A 23,849-nucleotide genomic window follows, 5' to 3' on the forward strand; every position below is an offset into this window, starting at 1 on the left:
TTATTTCTTTATCGCTTCATTGGGGGACACCGAGACCATGGGTTGTATGCTGCTGCCACTAGGAGGCGACACGAAGCAAAAACAAGGAAAACTCCTCCTATGCAGTATACACCCACCAACTGGCAATCGTTCCTCAGTTTAAGCTTAGTGTCCATAGGAGGTGGACACACTCGGGGCTGCTCCCAGCCCCTTAGGTTTGTATTTTTAATTTTTTCCCCTTTTTCGTTTCAGACACAGCTCGTCGGGCGACAGGGTGTAGTAGCTCACCCTGCTCTCCCCCCTAGAGACCGGTCGCACAGAAGTGGGGTCCGTCCGCCACTTCCGTTGTCCGCCGTGTCTGTCTGGCAGGACCCTACCCCCCTAACACTCTCAAGACTGTTTGGGGGGCATCCGCACAGAGGGACAGGCGGATGGTCCTTGCCCCCCTCCCCCTGCACGCTCGCCCTCCACAGCCGGCCTAATCAGGGAGGGGAGACGAAATATTACCAGAAGAGACCCATCTCCCTACGTATCTTCCAGGAGGCCAATATCAAGCACAGGATCAGGAGGACTTTCAGCCATCGGGACAGGTACCCATCCCTTGTCCCGGGTCATGGGGGGCTCCGTGTAATTAAAATAAAAAAAAAAAGGGGGGGGGGGGAAAGAACGATTTAAGATCCATAGCATAGCTTACCCCTGGTCAGCTCCCCTTCAGACAGGCTCTGCCCCCGCTTTCGTCCTCGGCGCCGTTCTCCGGCTCCCCCTGCGGCCTCATTCCAAAATTTAGCCCCCGGCTTCTCTCCAGGCCTAGCTCCGTCCGGCCACGCTCCCTCCCGGCCGGCCTATCGTGCGGGTCCTTCCTTTCCAGCAGGCCCGCCCGCTCTAGCAGCCATTCCCTGCAGGCCTCTGCACGCTCTTTCTGCCCACTCTCGGCTCTCCTTACACTCAGCCAATCCCGGCTCCCTGCAGCGCGCCGTTTTTTCGCGCTTCTTTCCTGCTCCTCCCCCAGCCCGGACTCCTCAGCAGCACCATTACAGCCTGAGATCCTTCTGGGCAGCGGCAGCGTTCCGGTGCAGCTCCCCACATAGTAACCTGCAGCCCTCCGGAGCCCCCACCTCTGCTCCCTCAGCCTGCAGCTTCAGGACACAGCGCCAGCTTCAGACAGCAGCACCTGCACACACAGGACGCCAGAGTCTGGGTAAGCTCTGCCACTGGGAGGCAGCTCCTTCCCCAGTCCCCATCCTCCTGGCATCCTCTGCTCTGTTCTTTCTCTCTGTCCCATGTCCAGCACAAGAGCGACCCGCTCTCAGCCACAGGCCATAGTACTCCACTTCGCCTGCACCTCTTGTCTAAAAAAGTTTCCCTCAGGGCAGTCCTCCCCCATCTGCCTAGCCTGTAGCACCCCTAGCATGACTACTACGGAGCCCCCCACCGCCCGTAACGAGGACTTGGCCCCCATGCCTGGGTGGGCCTCAGCTCTCTCTCAGTCCGTGGACAACTTACCTAAGATGTCTCAAACCTTAGCCTCGGCCATAGAGCGTCTGCCCGCCTCCACCTCTGGAGTCCCCCTGGTGACCCAGAGCGAGTCTGAGCCCGCAGCGCCTCCAGCCCGGCAGGGCAGAACACATAGGAGGTCTAGGAAGCGGTCCCTCTCGGGGTCATCCTCCAGCTCCCCTAGCCCCTCTATGGCCTCCAGAGCATTACGCTCTCTATCTCCTACCTCATCTGCGGCAGCCCCAGATTCGGACCAGGACTCTGTTTCTGACTCCGATCTGGACTCTGAACATATCTCCAAGCTGGCCAGTATGATGGACAGTCTGGTCATTGCTGTCAATCAGACCCTAGAGGTGAAGGATGTAGATCCGGCTCCTACCAGTCAATCGGTCCCTTTCAAAAGGGCCAAGAAACTGCCAAGAAGCTTTGGCAACCACAGGGAGTTTGAGGACGTTTTCTCCAGACAGTGGGAACATCCCGACAAGCGTTTCCAGAGGCGCAAGCGGGCACAGGTCCTTTTATCCCTTTCCACCGGAACTTCTTCAGAAGTGGTCAGTGGCCCCTTCAGTGGATCCTCCGATCTCCCGACTTTCGTCCAGCACCACCTTGCCACTGTCTGATGGCGCCTCCCTGAAGGATCCCTCGGACAGGACCATAGAATCCTTAGCCAGGTCGGCCTTTGAAGCCTCCGGCTCTGCCATCACTCCAGCCTTTGCATCCACCTGGGTCTCCAAGGCTGTCTCCGCCTGGGCAAAGCTCCTTCGGCATGGTATCCTGGCTGATGCTCCCAGCCCTGAGCTGGCAGATCTGGCAGATCAGATTGCACATGCCGGAAAGTATCTAGTCGCTGCGTCCCTCGACTCTGCTGCTTCCGCAGCCCTGGCAGCCGGCAACATTACTGCAATCCACAGAGCCCTGTGGCTTAAAGCATGGAACGCGGACTCAGCATCCAAAAAGTCTCTCACCAGTCTTCCATTTTTTGGTGCCAGACTCTTCGGAGAAAAGCTTGACAAGATCATCTCTGAGGCTACGGGGGGCAAGAGTACCTTCCTTCCCCAACGGAGGATTCCCCGTGCCCCTCCAAAACGGCGGGCTTTTCCCTTTCGTCAATTTTCTACCAACACCAACACACGTCGGGAGCGGTCCCCAGCACGTCAGGAGAGACGGAAGCCCTCCTTTAAGGCAACACCCCACTGGCGTTCCCGTGGCCAGCAGTCCAAGCCCTCCAGCTCTAGATCCAACAGATTCTCCTCCGCATGACTGGGCTCCCGTCCCCGGATCCTCATCCAGGGTCGGCGGTCGTCTCCTCATGTTCAGAAGCGCGTGGCTTTCCGTGATAGACGACGCCTGGGTCCGAGACGTCGTCTCTCACGGCTACAAGATAGAGTTTTCTTCTCTCCCATGCTCACGCTTCGTCAAGTCCAAACCCCCCAAGGATCCCTCCCTCACCAAGGGCTTTTTCGCAGCCATCCAGTCCATGCGAGACTCTGGGGTCATCACCCCCGTCCTCCCTCAAGACAGATTCCGGGGTTTTTATTCAAACCTCTTCGTGGTCCCGAAGAAGAATGGCACAGTCCGCCCCATTCTGGATCTCAAGCGCCTGAACAGGCGGGTCCGTCTCCGGCGATTCCGCATGGAGTCTCTGCGCTCAGTGATAGCATCCATAGAACCCAGGGAGTTCCTTTGTTCGGTGGACATCCAGTACGCCTATCTCCACATCCCGATCTTTCCAGCTCATCAGAGATTCTTACGCTTCGTGGTTCAGGAGCAACACTTTCAGTTCACTGCTCTCCCATTCGGGCTCTCGACAGCTCCCAGAGTCTTCACCAAGGTGATGGCAACTGTCATGGCTATTCTTCGGACCCGGGGAATTCTAACCATCCCGTACCTGGACGACATTTTGATCAAGGCTCCCTCGGCGTCGGAGTGCCGCGACAGTCTCAACATCACTCTGGATACTCTAACCCGTCTCGGCTGGTTGATCAACAGACCAAAGTCATCTCTGATCCCGGCTCAACGCATCTCATTCCTCGGCATGATCTTCGATACCACGCAGGCGAGGGTTCTTCTGCCCAAGGACAAGCTCTCAGCTATCCTCAGGGGGATTTGGAAGCTCCAACGCGCACCCCGTTGCTCCCTTCGGTACTGCATGAGCATTCTCGGGAAGATTGTGGCGTCAATGGAAGCGGTGCCCTACAGTTAATTCCATACTCGCCCTCTTCAGGGTCTTCTTCTAGCAACATGGGATAAGTCTCTTCACTCCCTGGATCGGCCAATTGCGCTCCCTCCTCGAGTCAGAGAGTCATTGGAATGGTGGAAACGCTCCCCCCTCACCCTCCAAGGAAGATCATTTCTTCCCCTTCGATGGAAGGTCATCACGACAGACGCCAGCCTGCTAGGATGGGGAGCCACATTCCAGGACCTCACAGTTCAGGGTCGCTGGACCGAGCCGGAAACCAAGCTTCCCATCAACATCTTGGAACTCAGGTCAGTTCGCCTAGCTCTCTTTCATTGAAAGGCCCTGCTTCGCGGACACCCAGTTCGGGTGCAGTCCGACAATGCAACCACTGTGGCCTACATAAACCATCAGGGCGGAACACGCAGCCGAGCGGCGATGAGGGAGGTATCTCAAATTCTCGACTGGGCCGAACAGAACATCCCAGCGATCTCGGCGGTCCACATCCCGGGTGTGGACAATTGGGCCGCCGACTTCCTCAGGCGAGAAGGACTCGACGCGGGAGAGTGGTCCCTCAATTCCAGAATCTTCCAGCAGATCTGTTCCAGGTGGGGGACCCCCGACGTGGACCTCCTGGCCTCCAGGTGGAATTACGAGGTGCCCCAGTTCGTCTCCAGAGCAAGAGACCCACTGGCACTCGCAACGGACGCCCTAGCGATCCCCTGATCGCAGTTCTCTCTGCCGTACCTCTTTCCTCCGCTTCCGCTTATCCCCAAGCTAGTCAAGAAGATCAAGGCGGAAGGAGTTCCGGTGATTCTTGTGGTCCCAGATTGGCCCCGTCGCCCGTGGTACGCAGAGCTCGTGCACCTTCTTGCCGACGTTCCGTGGAGACTTCCAGATGTCCCGGACCTTCTCGCTCAGGGACCTTTTTGTTCACCAGAATTCAGTCGCTCAATTTAACGGCATGGCTGTTGAAGCCGCAGTACTAACTTCCTCGGGATTCTCAGAAACGGTCGTCCAGACAATGATCAAAGCACAGAACCCTTCCTCTTCCCGCATCTACCACCGCACGTGGAAGGCCTATTTCCGCTGGTGCGAAGCTAACCAGGTCACAGCCATGACCTTCACCTTGCCAGTTTTGTTATCCTTCCTGCAGTCTGGTCTGGATGCTGGGTTAGCACTCAGCTCTCTCAAGGGCCAGTTGTCTGCTCTTTCCATTCTCTTTCAAAAGAGGATTGCCTCTCGCTCACAGGTTCGCACATTCATTCAGGGGGCTGCTCATTCGGTGCCCCCCGTTCAGCCTCCAGTGGAGCCCTGGGACCTCAACCTGGTTCTGTCTGTTCTCCAGCATTCAACCTTCGAACCTATGCAGGAGGTGTCTCTAACGTTCCTCTCTTGGAAGGTCGCCTTCTTAGTTGCCATCACGTCAATCAGGCGGGTATCTGAACTAGCGGTGCTTTCCTGCCGCTCTCCATATCTTGTCTTCCACCAGGATAAGGTAGTCCTCCGTCCGGTACCGTCCTTTCTGCCCAAGGTGGTCTCCTCTTTCCATCTTAACGAGGACATTGTTCTTCCCTCCTTTTGTCCGAACCCTTCGCACTCTCATGAGGTTCTTCTCCACAAGCTGGTCTTGGTCAGAGCTCTCCGCTTGTACATTTCCAGGACGTCTCAATTCAGACGGTCGGATTCCCTCTTTGTGCTTCCGTCCGGCCCACGCAGAGGCCTACCTGCCTCCAAGTCCTCCATTGCGCGATGGATTCGCTCTGCCATACTGGAAGCCTACCGGGTAAGAGGGAGAACGCGCCCACTCAGGATTATGGCCCATTCCACCAGGGCGGTGGGAGCCTCGTGGGCGGTCCGTCGCCACGCTCCAGCGTCGCAGCTTTGCAAAGCGGCCACCTGGTCTTCGCTCCACACTTTCACAAAGTGCTACAGGGTCCACACTTTCGCATCCTCCGATGCGAGCCTCGGTAGACGAGTTCTGCAGGCTGCAGTGGACCGAGGTCAGCCCTGAGAGTAACATTAGACCCACCCGTGGGACTGCTTTAGGACGTCCCATGGTCTCTGTGTCCCCCAATGAAGCGATAAAGAAAAGTAGATTTTGGGTACTCACCGTAAAATCTCATTCTTGGAGCCTTCATTGGGGGACACAGCACCCGCCCTTGTGTTGGACATATGTTACTGTTCAATGTTACTGTTGAATGTTGAGTTTAATGTTCACTTCTGTAAGATTGTTCGTTCTTCACTGTTGTCTCCTATTGCTTTCTCACTAACTGAGGAACGATTGCCAGTTGGTGGGTGTATACTGCATAGGAGGAGTTTTCCTTGTTTTTGCTTAGTGTCGCCTCCTAGTGGCAGCAGCATACAACCCATGGTCTCTGTGTCCCCCAATGAAGGCTCCAAGAAAGAGATTTTACGGTGAGTACCCAAAATCTACTTTTTCTCAGCCCTAATCGGACCGAGAAAACAGTCGCATGCTGCAAATGGAATGCAATCCTGTTCCACTCGCACCCATGCAAGTCTATGAGGCTAGAGAAACATCTAATTGCTCTTGCGTTACACCGATGTAACGCGAGAGCAGTGCGATTCTTGAATCAGCCAGCAATGGAGGAGATGGGGAGATAAATCCGGCACCCCCGCAACTGTGGTCTGATCGCACGATCGGACCGTAGTCGCATGACACTCAGCTCCCGCTGTGGTGTGAGCGTGTACCGAGTGTCATGCGAGCACTCGCACAAATCCCTGTGTGGCCTCGGCCATAGGAGGAGAACCAAGGAAGAACAGTGTCCTTGAGCCCGATATAGCGGAGCATAATGAGGACGAGCTGTGACCCACAATATCAAAGGCAGCAGAGAGACCCAGGAGAATCAGCAGGGAGTAGTGACCGTTAGATTTAAAGCTGGGTTCACACTAAGCGACAGCGACAACGACGTCGCTGTTACGTCACCATTTTCTGTAACGTAACAGCGACCTTGTAAGTCGCTGTTATGATCGCTGCTTAGCTGTCAAACACAGCAGAAGCAGCGATCATAACGTCGCTGTGCTACATGTGCAGAGAGCAGGGAGCCGCGCTTAGCGCTGGCTCCTTGCTCTCCTAGGTACAGTACACATCGGGTTAATTAACCCGATGTGTACTGCAGCTACATGTCACAGTGCAGGGAGCCGCGCGCACTGCTTAGCGCTGGCTCCTTGCTCTCCTTGCTACAGTACACATCGGGTTAATTACCCGATGCGTACTGCAGCCACATGTGCACAGAGCAGGAGCCGGCACTGGCAGCAAGGGCGGAGGCTGGTAACGAAGGTAAATATCGGGTAACCAGGGAAAGGCCTTCCCTTGGTTATCCGATGTTTACGCTGGTTACAGCTTACCGCAGGTGCCAGACGCCGGCTCCTGCTCCCTGCTCGCTTCATTTCGTCGCTCTCTCGCTGTCACACACAGCGATGTGTGTGTCAGCGGGAGAGTGACGACCAAAAAATGAAGCTGGACATTCAGCAACGACCGGCGACCTCACAGCAGGGGCCAGGTCGTTACTGGATGTCACACACAGCGACAGCGACGGGACGTCGCTGCAACGTCACAGAAAATGGTGACGTAGCAGCGACGTCGTTGTCGCTGTGTGTGACACCAGCTTTACTGTTAGTAGATCATTAGAGACTTCAGTAACTGCAGTTTCAGTAGATGGTAAGTAGCTGAAACCGGATTGTAGAGGGTCAAGGAGAGAGTTATCTGACAGCGGATGAGATAGGAGTGGACCAAGTGTTCCAGGAGTTTGTTGATGAAGGGGAGAGTAGAGACTGGTCTATAGTTTGCGACACAATTTTGTTCCAGGGATGGTTTATTAAGTAATGGGTGTATGCTGGCATGTTTGAAGGAGGAGGAAAAGACACCAGAGGAGAGAGAAAGATTGAATATTGTAGTTCGGTGAGTGGTTAAAGCTGGGGTGACAGATTTAAAGAGCTATGAGGGAATAGCGTCACTGGTGTAGGTAGTAGGGCGAGAAGATGTGAGGAGCCTGGCAACTTCTTCTTCTGTGACCGGATCGAAGATTGAAAGGGAGCTAGATTAAGTGTAGGAGGGCAGACAATGTGTGGTGTTAGAAGGGTTTACAATCTTTCTTAATGTGGTTTGGAATATCTTGACGGGTCCATCTTTTAAAATTGGTACTTCTAAGTACAGGTCCTTAGAAACCAAATATTATACATTTTAATTGAAAAAAATGCAAAATATCTGGTGTTTAGTAAATGATGGTGAGATAAAGTTATAAATGTGATTTTATTTATTTTTTAAGCATTTTGTGTGGTATCACAATTTTTTTTTTTTTTTTTTTAAAGGCATAAAAATTGAATGTTTAAAAATCTTTTTCTAAATTTTAAAATTTCTGATTATTTTCATAAACCTAAATTAGGTAGAGCTCAATTTACCATTCACATAAAATATAATATGTCACGCAGCAAGTTTTTCAGAATCCTTGGGATATGTGTGACAAGTGTCAAATTTGAGCAACTTGTCTTGATAAAGAAGGTCAAAACTGATTTTAGTGCGAATGTCCATACTACTACGCCTCCGTCCCTTCCTCCCTCCTATATAAAATGGGTAGGGGCAAAATGATTATTAATTCACACACATACATCAATTTAGAGATATTTCCTGTAAATTGCTGTTGTTTAGACAAAGATATTTGCACATAGACATAGAAAGACATACAGATACAAAAAGGTTCAAAAAATGCATACGTTTTACAGGGATGTGGAAAACATGCTCTTGTAACAATGTTTTAAAAAACAGAAATATTAAGTTTTATTTTTTTATAAACAAAAGCGCACTCTCAATTAATATTTGCTGTGACCACCCTTTGCCATCAAAACGTACACATAGTTTTTGAGAAAACTCAGCAGAGAGGTTTTCCAAACATCCTGGAGAACAACCCCAAACCTTCTGTGGATCTGGTCTTGTTCAAATCTTTGTCTCATGTAATCCCAGACAGACGGAATAATGTTGAGATCAGGATTTTGTTTGGGCCATATCATCACTTCTAGGACTTTTATTTCTTCTTAAGCCTTGAAGTTAGTTCTTAATGACATTGGCTCTGGTTATATTCTTCAGCAAGACAACACCCCCGAAATACACAGCCAATCAGATGGCTTCCTGATGTTATTACATGATGGGTTTGTATCTACTTGTTTTTCTCAGCATTGAGGACACTAAGAAATGGGCAGCGTTAAGAACTGTGGGCATTAGTAGAAAGCCAAAAAAAATTATTTTTGAAATTGGAAAACGTCCAGCAATGCCATCTGCTCAGAACTTTTAAAGCTTAGGACAAAAGAACGCAAATAGGGTCTTATCAGATATTACAGTGCAGTGTGCACGACGTTACACTCACCTATAAATCTTTATTATTATATAGCGCTCAAATATTTCGCAGCACTTTACATACATCAGTAATACTGTCCCCCATTGGGGCTCCCAATCTAAATTCCCTATTTGTATGTCTTTGGAGTGTGGGAGGAAACCGGAGTATGCGGAGGAAACCCACACAAACACAGGGAGAACATACAAACTCCTTGCAGATGATGTCCTTGGTGGGATTTGAAGGCTTAAGGTAATGGCGGCTGCTGCAGTCCTACATGGGTTACACTTAAGTGTTGGAGAGGAGAAACGAAGATAATGCCGTGCTGCTGCCAAATGAAAATACTGTTGATTATTAATAAACTTCTAAAATGCGTAGACCTACAAAATAAAAGATGTTTATTAATAATTATCAGTATTTTCATTCAGCAGCAGCACAGCATTAACCCCGTTTCTACTCTCCAGCACTGAAATCTACTCTGAACTAGCAGCAACAAGTGACCCAGCTTCACCCATCTATTACTCAGTGACGTTTGTCCAGAAGTGGTGTTCATGGAAGAATCGTAGCCACATACCACACTTTGGATATAGAAACAAGACCAAGCGACTCAGCTATGCATGGAAATATAGGAATTGGGTTGCAGAAAAATAGCATCAGGTACTATGGACCGATGAGTCAAAATGTGAAATATGAGTGTCGGCAGGCAGCAGTGAAGCATGGAGGAAATTCCTTGCAAGTATGGGGTCTTTAGTGCTGAGATATACAGACAGATAATTATCCATCATGCAATACCATCAGAGAGGAGTTTGATTGGGTTCAAATCTGTTCTGCAGAAAGACAACCACACTACCATACAGCCAGTATCATTAAGATCCATAAAGAACAAGTAGTTCTGGACATGATGGTATGGCCTCCACCACAGAGCCTTGATCGCAACATCATGGAGTCTGTCTGGAATACATTTAGAGACAGAATGAATGTCTGTATCCGGTTGGTTCTCCAAGATGTCTGGAACAATCTCACTACCTAATTCATTCAAAAACTGTGCACAAGTGTACCTAGAGCTGGTGCAGTATTGAAGGCGGACAGTAATCACCCCAAATATTGATTTGATTGAGATTTTGAATTTTGATAATTGATAAAAACAAAAGCAAACTATTAACACACCCGTTTGAAAAAATTACTTTTGCAAAAATTTTTCCAAATTTGCTTAAGATTTTTGCACAGTACCTTTTTTATATGTCACAACGATGAAATGTGCATATTTTTTCTTGATTCTGCGAGTGGGGTTTTTTTTCTTTCTTTTAAATCATTACCTATTAAACTATTTTATGTATTTAGACTCCACAAAAAAAATCACAAATAGAACGACTATCTTCAAAGAAACAAGAGGCGGCCAGAACTATCGAAGAACCATCCACATCACAGGGTGTTAATATGGTAGGTAACACTCCTGTCTTACTGTACACTTTTATTATATAGTTGCCTTACGAGATTGGTATCACTAGGCAGTGAACCATGATGACTTAGTTTATCCATTCCCAACGTTGGACATACCAGTACATCACATTAGCTTATACGCACCACGATCGTCGCAGGAGCTAGGCTTTATTGACAGCTGAGCTCTTGCAGTAAGAACCAGGCCTAAAGCCAGTGCTGTCCTTGGCTGTTTAATCTTATGCATGCTGTGGTCAGTAGGCACCACATTATCTGGAGGGTTGTGAGAGCAAGATGGCTCACTGTCTCACTCCATTAGCCCAGCTGTGAGGCGATCGTAGGATTTCAATGGTTGTCATGGCAATCAAAGGTCAAAGAATGACCTCTGGGTCTGTAAGATATGGTGGCCTGTTAGACCTTGCCATAAACAGAGTCTAACAGGCTCCTATTAGTATAAAGGTCCAGTCACACTAAGCAACTTACCAGCGATCCCAACAACGATAGGGATCGCTGGTAAGTTGCTAGGAGGTTGCTGGTGAGATGTCACACTGCGACGCTCCAGCGATCCCACCAGCAACCTGACCTGGCAGGGATCGCTGGAGCGTCGCTACACAAGTTGCTGGTGAGCTCACCAGCAACCAGTGACAAGCCCCCAGCGCCGCGTGGAAGATGCTGCGCTTGGTAAATATCGGGTAACCAACCCGATATTTACCTTGGTTACCACCGCACGGAGCTACACGTGCAGAGAGCAGGGAGCAGCGCACACTGAGCGCTGGCTCCCTGCTCTCCTAGTTACAGCACACATCGGGTTAATTACCCGATGTGTGCTGCAGCTAAATGTGCACAGAGCAGGGAGCAGCGCACAATGCTTAGCGCTGGCTCCTTGCTCTCCTAGTTACAGCACACATCGGGTTAATTAACCCGATGTGTCCTGCAGCTACATGTGCACAGAGCAGGAGCCGGCACTGACAGTGAGAGCGGAGGAGGCTGGTAACAAAGGTAAATATCGGGTAACCAAGGACAGGGCTTCTTGGTTACCCGATGTTTACATTGGTTACCAGCCTCCGCAGAAGCCGGCTCCTGCTGCCTGCACATTTAGTTGTTGCTGTCTCGCTGTCACACACAGCGATCTGTGCTTCACAGCGGGACAGCAACAACTAAAAAATGGCCCAGGACATTCAGCAACAACCAACGACCTCACAGCAGGGGCCAGGTTGTTGCTGGATGTCACACACAGCAACATCGCTAGCAACGTCACAAAAGTTGTTCGTTAGCAGCGATGTTGCTAGCGATGTTGCTTAGTGTGACGGGGCCTTAACACTGACATGTCTGATATGGCACAAACAATAGAAAGAAGTGGTCATGCACCACCACGCTGAGTCTCGCACTGGTGTCAGCAAGGAGCAGGTTAGTTCAAGTCGTTCCAGGAGGTAGACTGGCCGTGGGTGCTCGTTGAACAGAGGAGTTTTCTCATAAAGCCAGCAAATAGATAGAAAAACAACGGCGCATACCAACGAAGATCCAGACATTAACGTTCTTTATTTCATCCAACGGTGCAGGTAAAAAACTGGAGGAGAGCTGCGTGCGGGTCCCCTCAGTCCTGAGGGCACCCGCACCCAGCTCTCCTCCCACTTTTTACCTGCACCGTTGGATGAAATAAAGAACGTTAATGTCTGGATCTTCGTTGGTATGCGCCGTTGTTTTTTTTATCTATTTGCTGACATGTCTGATATACTTCAGTACAGTACAAGGTTTTTGAAAGCAGTCAGACTATACAATGTTCAAGCCTTTTAGAGGGACTAAGTAAAAAAATGTAAAAAAAGCCCCCACAAAATAAAAAAATGTGAAACTCTTAAAACCGTACACATGCATTGTCCCATATAAAACTATCCAAGCATTTAGCCCCTACATTAAAGACTGTAAGGAAAATAAAAACGCAACAAATAAAAAAAAAAAAACAACGTTTTTTCTTTGTTTCGTCACACAAAAAGTGGAATTGTATGCATTTAAAAAGTCGCTTGTAAAGAAATTATTTCATCCCTCAAAAAACAAGCCCCCATTTGGCTTTCTCAGCGGAAAAATATTCATGGCCATTCATGAGCAAATTTTTTTTTTTTCCTACAAAATTATATTTAGTGCAGCAAAAGCTGTTTTGTACCGCACATGGCTTTAAAAATATAAAAATAATTCTTGAACTGTTCATTCTGCTCAGTTCACATTTATTCTGTGCTTTACGATTAGCACTTAAAGGGGTGTTTCAGTCTAAATCACTAATAAAAAAAAAATGTGTCATACAAGTCCTCTGAGAGAACCAGTCAGTGTAATGAGGAAGATAGTGTCACTATAGACTCTATATGGCCTCTTTCCCGGCGATATCCCATCTTTTTAGGCATGCACAAAAGCGCAGACAACCATTCTGTTTGCACTTCTAAAAAGATGGACACCACTAAACAAAGGCCAAACTGAGTCCAAAGTGACTTCATCTGCTTCATTACAATGAATGGTTCTGTCTGAAGCGCATATATTAGAGACGGAAACTGCCGACGAACGTGCTCAGCATAGAGCACCAGATAAAATTGCAAAAACCTTCAATACTAAAAAAATCTATCAACATAAATGCCCCATCCATTCTGAGTTCTAATGTGCCTAAATAACAGTTAATGTCCACGTACTTGGCATTGCAATAGTGGGGAGAGTGTAATTAGCAGTTTACAAAGTGCTTGGCTCCAGAAGCACAAGCTGATACTAAGATGGCAAATATTTGCAATTTTCACTGTGCAATAGTGATGGGCGAACCCAAATTGTAAAGTTCGGGGTCCATACCGAACACATAGTGTTCGTGCACACGATCCCAAACACAAGCTGTCCTGGGAAGCTAGTGTTACAATTCGGGTCCAGGGGCTGTAAAAACAAGCACAATATTAAAAAAACATTATGATTATACTTACAGGTCCCGCGACGCGTCCTGCAGACTCTGTCTCCCGGCCGCTTCTGCTTCCAGGTCCGATCATTAAATTCCAGGGGTATTCACTGCACTGCTGTCACTCGGCAGTCTTCGGCTGTTTTCATCCATGTTCACGGTGATGTCAGGGTTCACCCGAGTCCATGGCTCATGGCCTCAATTGAACTTTGACTGTCACTGTTCGAGTCTCACCTTGGTATCGCCCGGCACAGCGCACACTCTCTCGACAGGAGCAGGTCGGCTGTATGCATAGCCATGCAGCTGAGGCGCTCCTGTCAGGAGAGTGTTAGGCATGCAGAGTGTTGCAATGCGAGACTTGCACGAATCATATGCAAGTGGAATCATATCTTCACTGTCAGCCTGCTTCTCGCTCTGTAAAGACGCTTGTCTGCACAGAGCGATGAAGCAGAGCTGACATAGCTCTCCCTGTGGATTATGTCGGACTAAAGCGGGCTCTATACGCTACGATATCGCTACAGCGATCTTGTTGGGGTCACGGATTTTGTGACGCACATCCGGCCGCTGTAGTGATGCCGTTGCGTGTGACACCTATGAGCGGTTTTGCATCGTTGCAAAAACGTGCAAAATCGCTCATCGGTGACATGGGGGTCCATTCTCAAATATTGCAGCAGCAGCAGTAAGTAACGAAGTTGTTCCTCGTTCCTGCGGCAGCACACATCGCTCCGTGTGACGCCACAGGAACGAGGAAGCTCTCCTACCTGCCTCCCGGACAAAATGTGGAAGGAAGGAGGTGGGCGGGATGTTCGTCCCGCTCACCTCCGCCCCTCCGCTTCTATTGGGCGGCGGTTCAGTGACGCTGCTGTGACGTCGCTGTGACGCTGAACGAACCGCCCCCTTAGAAAGGAGGTGGTTCGCCGGTCACAGCGACGTCGCAGGGAAGATAAGTAGTGTGACGGGTCCGGGCAATGTTGTGCGACATGGGCAGAGATTTGCCCGTGTCGCACAACCGATGGGGGCGGGTACCCACGCTAGCGATATCGGTCACGATATCGCAGTGTAAAGCGGCCTTAAGGATTTTTTTATTATTATATTATAAAGATGAGTCTCTAAATGTTTTTTTTGTTTTATTTCTAATAAAAAAAAAATTTGTGTTTGTGTTTGTGCCATGTCTAATTTGACGTGACACCATGAATTTTGGGCTTAGTTCCAGCTGAGAATACAAAGCTCGTATTAACCCCTTTATTACCCAGCGTGCAACCATCAGGGCCGCTGGACAAGCTGGGTAAAGCGCCAGGAAATGGCGCTAAGAAACAATGCGTCATTTCCAGGGGTGGCTACGGTTTTTAGTGTGGGGGGCCCAGAACACTTAGGCCTTACCACGCTGAGGATCCCAGCCCTCAGCTACCTGGTTTTACCTGACTGGCGATCAAAATATGGCAGGAGCCCATGCATATTTTTTAAAAATTTTATTTTTTTAAATAAAAAATTAATGGGCTTCCTGTATTTTGATTGCCAGACAAGGTAAAGCCAGGCACATGGGGGTGGCAGCCCGTAGCCGTACGCTTTATCTGTGCTGAGAATCAAAAATACTGCGGAGCGCTACATCATTTTTATTTTTTTTAAATCTATTTTTACACTACTCTGGCTGTTGGGTCCCTCACACATAATCTCAGACGCTGTCACGCCGAATGGGCGTCTGTGATGATAATAATTATTATTAATTGTGATTGGCTGTTGTTGAACCTTGAATCTGCCCATATATTCTAGTTGCTAGAATGTATGGGCTGGTTTCAGGTTAATCCAGCATCTAATTACAGACGCCCACTCTGTGACAGCATCTGTGATTGTTTGTTATTTTAACAGTAACATAAAACCACAACACAAAGAGAAAAATATTTTACTAGAAATAAAACGGAAGATATTTAGGACTCCATCTTTATTACTGAAAAAAAACCTCCAACATAGTCCAAAGGCAGGCGAGCATCTTCAGCTCTGCTACATCTGTACGAGAAGACAAACACAGGTCTGCTCACACAGACTCAGCTGAGAGCTGTCAGAGACTTCACCTGAGTGCACAGCTGAGGGCGGTTAGCTGTACCCCCGGGTAACCACCATTGACTACATCATCGCCATGTGACCAGTCTGTAACCCACGAGGTAATAAAACATTCACACCAGACTGGTCACATGGTGATGACGTCATGGAAGATCCTGTAGTCATTGGTGGTTACCAGGGGGCACAGCAATGATGGGACCCGGAAGCAGAAGCGGCCGGGAGACAGTGACTGCAGGGTGCGTCACAGGACCTGTAAGTATGACAATGTTTATTATTAACTGTATTCTTTAATTTACAGCTTCCCCCCCCTCCCCCATACATAACTATAAAGTCCAAGTTCGGGATTCGGACGCAAGTTCGTGTTATCTCCGACCCCGAACACGAACTTTACAAAATGTTCGGGCGAGGCTCCCGATTCCGAACATCGGGGGGTTCACCAAACACTATTGTGCAACTTCAACTACCAGTGTGTTTCCACAATGCATCTGCAGCGTCAAAATAATCACTGTACCCAGAGATGAATTCCTAAAAAGTGTTTCCCAAATGGGGCTTCTTGAGGAGCTTTTTGTCACTTATTGGGAATGAGGCACCCACAAATGATTCCAGGAAAATCTGCGCTCCAAAAATAATGTAGTGCACCTCCCCTTCCCAAGCCCAGCTATGTTGCCAAACAGTAAAGTACGACTACGTATGGTATATTGCCACATTGTGGAAAAATTGGTTAAAAAAATTATGCAGCCATTTTCATCTGTTACCCCTTGAGAAAATGTAAACTCTGTAAACAAGATTTTAGTGGTAAAACTGTTAGTTTTATACCTTTGGGTCATCAAGAGAAAAAAAATAATTGTGGCCTACCTATGACGTTAGCATGCTCACTGCACTTCTATATGAATTTTTCTTAAATGGGGTCGATGTGGCATGGCATTGCAAACCTTTTAGATCAAAATTTTTGCGCCAAACTGGAAGGCCTTCCCTTTTCTGCTTTTCCATGTGCCTGAATGGAGGTTTCTGTTGGGGTGTTCTTGTACTCAGGAAAAAATGCAAGTACAAGATTCTGAAACATTAGAACCAAAGGCAATTATGCTGAGAGATGGACACAAGGTACCAATACCTCAGACAGCACTACTCATATGAACATATAAAGACAAGAGAACAAAGAGTGTATGTGCAAAATAGACCACTTTTATTTCATATGAAAAAAACACAATAGACAATTAAAAACATATAATTAAGACATCACCAAAATGAATCATCTGGGGTAGATGTATGAATTGTTACACAGACAGAAGTGTTAGGAAAAATGAAAAACTAACCAGGACTATATAGTAAATAAATAGCTATATAAAGCTAGAAAGTCCAATGCAGGAGTGTGATCGTCACATGTAGACTATATATACATAAATAGACCATTCTTATAAACTCCCAAATATGGACAGGGTATTACCTGGAGCTCTGATGTATAGCAAAAATAGACCTTCAGTTTGCAAACCCCCCCAGTAAGGAACCTGGACTTCATCGCCGTGCGTTTCGCATGGTGAGACAGCTTTTTCAAGATGGAGAGGCAGACAAGATGGAGAGGCAGACTATATAATCCTGGTTAGTTTCTATTTTTCCTGACACTTGTTCTATTCCTTCAGTTTGCCGTAATTATACACAGACTAAGGGTCTCAGATTTACCCGACTGAATTTTAATTGCACTTAGAGACACTGTGGTTGATTCACTTCTAGGATTTATTTGTATTCTGTGCATTTTGAATGATCTTGTTGTTTTTCTGAGAAAAGCCCTGTCTGTGTAACAATTCTGTCTGTGTAATAATTCATACATCTCCCCCAGATGATTCATTTTGGTGATGTCTTAATTAATGTTTTTAATTGTCTATTGTGTTTTTTTTAATGTGAAATAAAAATTGTCTATTTTGCACATATACTCTTTGTTCTCTTGTCTTTATATTTATTAGGAAAAAATGTGTAACTAATTGTGGGCTAAAGAAGGGATTTAACCCCTTAACGACCGCGGGCCGTAAAATTACGTCCTAAATGACATAATCTTACTGCCCGCGGTCCTCCGGCGGCAGCATGCCGCGATCGGCACACATCTCAGCTGATTTTCACAGCTGAGATGTGTGCCTGCTAGGCACGAGCAGAATCGTTATCTGCTCGTGCCGATTAACCCCTTATATGGCGCTGTCAATACATGACAGCGCCATTATAAGCGCAATCGCGGTAAAGTTTTTACTTACCGCCGAAACCGGAAGTCACGTGACGCGATCACGTGACTCCCGATAGTTGTCATGGTAGTACAGGGTCATGTGATGACTCCTGTACTACACATGAATTGGTTTCACTTTCGCTGTGCCCGGGGCACAGCAAAAGAGAAAGACAGCGTATCTGCTGTTTACAGCCTTCCAGCTGTGATCAGCAGATACTGCAGAGCGATCGGAATGCTGATCGCAATAGCCCGCTAGGGGGACTAGTAAAATAAAAAAAAAAAGTAAAAAAATAAGTTTTAAAAAATTAAAAAAAAACAAAAAAACCTAAAAGTTCAAATCACCCCCCATTCGCCCCATTGAAAATTAAAGGGTTAAAAAAATAAAAAATATACACACATTTGGTATCGCCGCGTTCAGAAACGCCCGATCTATCAAAATATAAAATCAATTAATCTGATCAGTAAACGGCGTAGCGGCAAAAAAATTCCAAACGCCAAAACGACGTTTTTTTGTCGCCACAACTTTTGCGCAAAATGCAATAAGAGACGATCAAAACGTAGCATCTGCGCAAAAATGGTACCGTTAAAAACGTCAGCTCGAGACGCAAAAAATAAGCCGTCATTGAGCCTAAGATCCCGAAAAATGAGAACGCTACGGGTCACGGAATATGGCGTAAAACGTGCGCCACTTTTTTCGGACAAACTTCCGATTTTTTTTTAACCCCTTATATAAAAGTAAACCTATACATGTTTGGTGTCTACGAACTCGCACTGACCTGAGGCATCACACCCACACATCAGTTTTACCATATAGTGAACACAGTGAATAAAATATCTCAAAAACCATAGTGCTATCGCACTTTTTTTGCAATTTTTCAGCATTTGGAATTTTTTTGCCATTTTCTAGTACACAATATGGTAAAACTGATGGTTTCATTTAAAAGTACAGCTCGTTCCGCAAAAAATGAGCCCTCACATGACCATATTGACTGAAAAATAAAAAAGTTACGTCTCTCAGAAAAAGAATGGCGAAAAAAAAAAACGGAAAGCGAAAAATCGGCCGGTCGTGAAAGGGTTAAGGGATAGATTAATATACATATTTTTTTTTTCCTTTTAATTTTTTCCTTGCATTACTGTTTGTGAAACTCAAGAAGGGCTCACAACAAACTCCACATACAGTTTTGAATATCGTGACTGGTGCAGTTTTTAAAATTTGGTCTTGTTACGGGGAAAAGGGGGTTGTCTTCTGACACATAGGCGCGTCAGTGTCACTGGAAAAGTAGAATAGTCCTTTAAACAGGTTTTGCAAATTTCATTGAAAAAAATAAACTTCTTGCTAAACATTTTCCTCTTCTAACTTCATATTTAGGGATGAGCGAGCGTGCGTGCCACTGCTCGTTACTTGATTGAGCATCAGGATTTTTGGCTGCGACTCAAGCACCTGGTATAATGAAAGTCAATGGCAAACGCGAGCATTTTCAATCTCTGAAGCTTGATCGAGCAACAAGCTATGGCGAGTACACTCACCCATCACTAATCCTAACCAAAAAAATGCTTCAAACATGCTACTGACGTGAAGTAGACACGTGGGAAATGTTGTCTCTCAACTCTTTTGGGTGATATAACCATAATTTTGTTATAAAGAGGTTGTGACTTTATTTTTATTTATTTTTTATATTTATATAAAATATATTTTTATATATTTATTTATTCATAAATAAAAGCAAATCCTATTCACCTAAATTTTCCACTTATATAAGGTTGTTGTTTATTTGTAAATGAATTTATGATAAAGTACTTGAATTTATTTCTTGTTGGGCATCAGGCCTTGTTTTCTGTAACTGTTACTTGTTTGTATATTATCCTCCTGAATTGTAAAGCGCTGCGGAATATGTTGGCGCTATAGAAATAATTATTATTATTCTGTAATATAAAGTACAATGTGTCACAAAAAACCTTCTCAGTAATCCCTGGGATATGTAGATTTAAAAGGAAATTATCTCATAAAATAACACTTCCGATTTGAAAAATTGCTTTTGGTCAGGACAATGAAAACTAAATTTGGTAGGAAAAGGTTAACTGTTCATACTTTCTCCTTAGTAAAATGCTTAAAGGGGTATTCCCATCTCAAAGTTCCTATCCCAATATGTAGTAGGTATAATAATAATAATAATAATAATATTAGCACATACCTCCAATTAGAAATGTAGTATAGTTCTCCTGATAGTCATGTCTCTTACGTCATGTGCAGGGCATTTTAGCTTGGGTATCCATTGGTTACGACCACAAGCAACTAACTGTCACTATCTGAGTGGTCGTAACCATGATACCTATGCTGCAATGCCCTACACATAAGGTAAAAGATATGGCTATATCAGGAGAACTATACTACATTTCTAATTGAAGATATTTGCTAATATTATTATTACACCTACTACATATTGGGATAAGATCTTGAAGATGGGAATAGCCCTTTAAGATATTTGCTCTGTGTTTCAATTGATTAGAAACAGATAAATGCACATACACACAGAAAGACATAGACACCTTTTTTTAGTTCTTTATATGTTTTTATTCTTTGTCATTCATCATTGCCTCTTTTCTTTTATATTGTACACATGAGAATCAGGAATTTAAATTTTGTATATATTTAGAATCTCCCAAAGAAAGCACAAAGAAATGTACCAGGGCCATCGGGAACGCGAAGAAGTTCCAGAACGCTGAATATTGGAGAACCATCCTCAACACAAGCTCCAAGTACTACTGCAAATAGGAATGTGGTGGGTAGCGCTCCTCCAGGACTATACACCTTTATTGTCTGGTTTCTTTGTGAGATTGACATCACTATGCAATGACCCCCAGAGGGAAGCCTGTACATTGCCAGAAGACCAGAGCCAGATGGTTCTGTTAGACTTTCCTCCCATTAAATATTAATAAAACTTCTATCTTCTCATGATAGAAACATGTCAGAAAGTCAAGGAGATTCCCCCCACAAGTTGTTAGAACAATAGAACTGCACGCTATCGAATTTTCTTTTAACAGCAGCCTCTTTTCAGGGAACCTGACAGTAGATTTATACTGTCCGAACCACAGCCAGCATGAATCCGAGCCTGGCGGTTATTGCAGCCATGTATGGTTAGCAAAAACATACAACGAAAAGCCGACCATGGACTTCAACTTGCCTAACTGTTCACAATAACAGTAATTTTGACTAGGGGTGCCCAAACGTTTACATGCCACTGTATATGTCCTTATACACACATATAGGGCTGGACCTGTCAGTCTAGGGGAGTAAGGCAGAGAGAAGCAACCAGGGTCCTGCCTCATGGACTAGTCATCTGACATACAGAGCCCAAACCACTTTTCACAGTATTTTTTTCTCAGAAACTCTACAATGTTTCAGGGTTAAACTAAAGGCTGCTTTACACACACCGATATCGCTAGCGATGTGACACGCCCAGATCGTTGTTACGATTTGCCGAGATCGCTCATAGGTCGTTTTGTAGCGGTCACACGTAGACATCTCACAAACGCCGCTACATCGTTCAGCGATATATTGTTTGACCAAGGCGGTCGTGTGGATGTTGTTCATCGTTGGCAGGGTGTCAAACGTAGCAATATGTCTGCTGCGATCCAAACGACGAACAATATTTTGAAACGGAACGACGTGTCAACGATTTTCGCCCTATTTGCGATCGTTCGGAGTCGCACGTAGGTGTCACACGCAACAACGTTGCTAATGATGACGGAAGTGTGTCACGAAAACCGTGACCCCCGACGACCTATCGTCAGATAAATCGTATCGTGTAAAGCGGCCTTTACACGGCTGCAAAGGTGCAGCAAGCGTCTGATTTATGCTGGCTGTGGTTTGCCATCAGGTTGCCCTTTATAAGCACAGCATTATTTTATCTGACACATCTGGATAAAAGTGTATATTTTATATTAACACTAAACAGTGTATAACAATGTATTACACATAGGGTAAGTATATGAAGATGACTTATCTTAACTATAACCAGTATATCCATTTTCACCAGTTATCTGCCAAGAAAGCAAAGTCTCAAAGGAAAGAAGTGAGCACGTCTAATAAAAAGAAATCACGAAAAGGTAATTAAGATGATTTTCTTGATCTATAAAGTTTGTTTTGATAAGTAGTCACATAGTGCCTTGCGAAAGTATTTGGCCCCCTTGAATTTTTCAACCTTTTCCCACATTTCAGGCTTCAAACATAAAGATAAAAATGTGAATGTTATGGTGAAGAATCAACCACAAGTGGGACACAATTGTAAAGTTGAACGAAATTTATGGCTTATTTTAAGCTTTTGTAAAAAATAGTAAACTGAAAATTGGGGTGTGCAATATTATTTGTCCCCTTTACTTTCAGTGCAGCAAACTCACTCCAGAAGTTTGAGGATCTCTGAATGATCCAATGTTGTCCTAAATGACTGATGATGATAGATATAAGCCACCTGTGTGTAATCAAGTCTCCGTATAAATGCACCTGCTCTGTGATAGTCTCAGTGTTCTTGTTAAAGCGCAGATAGCATCATCAAGACCAAGGAACACAACAGGCAGGTCTGTGATACTGTTGTGGAGAAGTTTAAAGCCGGATTTGGTTACAAAAAGATTTCCAAAACTTTAAACATCCCAAGTAGCACTGTGCAGGCGATCAAATTAAAATAAAAGGAGTATCATACCACTGCAAATCTACCAAGACCCGGCCGTCCCTCAAAAATTTCATCTCCAACAAGGAGACGACTGATCAGAGATGCAGCTAAGAGGCCTATGATCACTCTGGATGAACTGCATAGATCTACAGCTGGGGTGGGAGAGTCTGTCCATAGGACAACAATCAGTCGTACACTGCACAAATCTGGCCTTTATGGAAGAGTAGCAAGAAGAAAGCCATTTCTCAAAGATATCCATAAAAAGTGTTGTTTAAAGTTTACCACAAGCCACCTGGGAGACACACCAAACATGTGGAAGAAGATGCTCTGGTCAGATGAAACCAAAATCGATCTATTTCTTTGTCGCTCTATTGGGAGACCCAGACAATTGGGTGTATAGGCTATGCCTCCGGAGGCTGCACAAAGTATTACACTTAAAAGTGTTAAGCCCCTCCCCTTCTGCCTATACACCCCCCGTGCTCTCACGGGATCCTCAGTTTTTTGCTTTGTGCGAAGGAGGCAGACATGCAAGCACAGCTCCACAGATTAGTCAGCAGCAGCTGCTGACTAGGTCGGATGGAAGAAAAGTGGGCCCATATAGGGCCCCCAGCATGCTCCCTTCTCACCCCACTTTTGTCGGCGGTGTTGTTAAGGTTGAGGTATCCATTGCGGGTACGGAGGCTGGAGCCCACATGCTGTTTTCCTTCCCCATCCCCCTTAGGGCTCTGGGTGAAGTGGGATCTTATCGGTCTCCAGGCACTGAGACCGGGCTTCATCCACAACTCCTGTGGAGCCTGATGGATAGGAGCCGATACCGTTCAGGGACATGGCCCTGCATCTTAAAGGTACTCTGTATCCCTATGGGGACCGCGCACGGCATCACCTCAGCTTTGCTGGGTGTGCTAGTGCACCGGGGACCGCGGCGCTGACCGGGTCTATATGTGCCATTACACACTCAGCGTCGCTGAGTGTGTTTATATGTAAGGGCTACCGCACTGACCGCCGTTGCCACGGGACACTGCGGCGCGGCTGGGACTTGTAGTTCGCCGGGGACTTTCACGCGACCGCGCTTTTACGGCGGCCGCGTTTATTACTACAGTCCCCGGCTTCATTGCGGCCTAGTTTCCCTTTTTTTCTCCCGCCCTCAGCCCTGACAGGCAGGGGAAGGGCGGGACGCTGCACGGAGCGAGCAGCAATGAGGGCTGGAGTATGATTTACATGCTCCACTCCCCTCACTGTGCACAGTATGAGCGCCCGGTTCGCGCTCTTTCTAGGCCACGCCCACAGCTTCCTCAGCTCGTCAGGACGCCGCAGCCATTCCTGTCAGCTCCACCGACGCTGCAGAGAGGGGCATATTCATCGGAGACCCAGACACGGTCTCTGGTGGCCTCACAACCGCTTAGGCGGCTGGTAAGCAGCACATGTGGTGCTAGCCCCATGGTGCTGTATTGTATTGGTACATTATTTGTGTACTGTATATAATTTACACTGTATGAGCACAGTTCTTTCTGGCTATATACCCTATTGTGTTACTCAGGGAAAACTATAGCATGGCGCCCAC

General features: G+C 46.5%; 1 protein-coding gene across 6 annotated transcripts in view; it reads left to right on the forward strand.

Annotated features, from left to right (window-relative positions):
* CENPU (centromere protein U) overlaps positions 1-23,849 on the forward strand; it is a 125,580-nt gene that overhangs the window by 48,795 nt on the left and 52,936 nt on the right. For 5 of the 6 annotated variants that reach the window (XM_075347137.1, XM_075347140.1, XM_075347138.1 and 2 more), the window contains 3 exons: positions 10,339-10,437; positions 20,276-20,401; positions 21,659-21,728. In XM_075347137.1, coding sequence (XP_075203252.1) covers positions 10,339-10,437; positions 20,276-20,401; positions 21,659-21,728 — 295 coding nt within the window. The remainder of the gene's footprint in view (positions 1-10,338; positions 10,438-20,275; positions 20,402-21,658; positions 21,729-23,849) is intronic. The other variant, XM_075347139.1, reaches the window with a different exon arrangement.

Source organism: Anomaloglossus baeobatrachus, chromosome 1, assembly GCF_048569485.1.
Source record: "Anomaloglossus baeobatrachus isolate aAnoBae1 chromosome 1, aAnoBae1.hap1, whole genome shotgun sequence".
NCBI classification, from domain to species: domain Eukaryota; kingdom Metazoa; phylum Chordata; class Amphibia; order Anura; family Aromobatidae; genus Anomaloglossus; species Anomaloglossus baeobatrachus.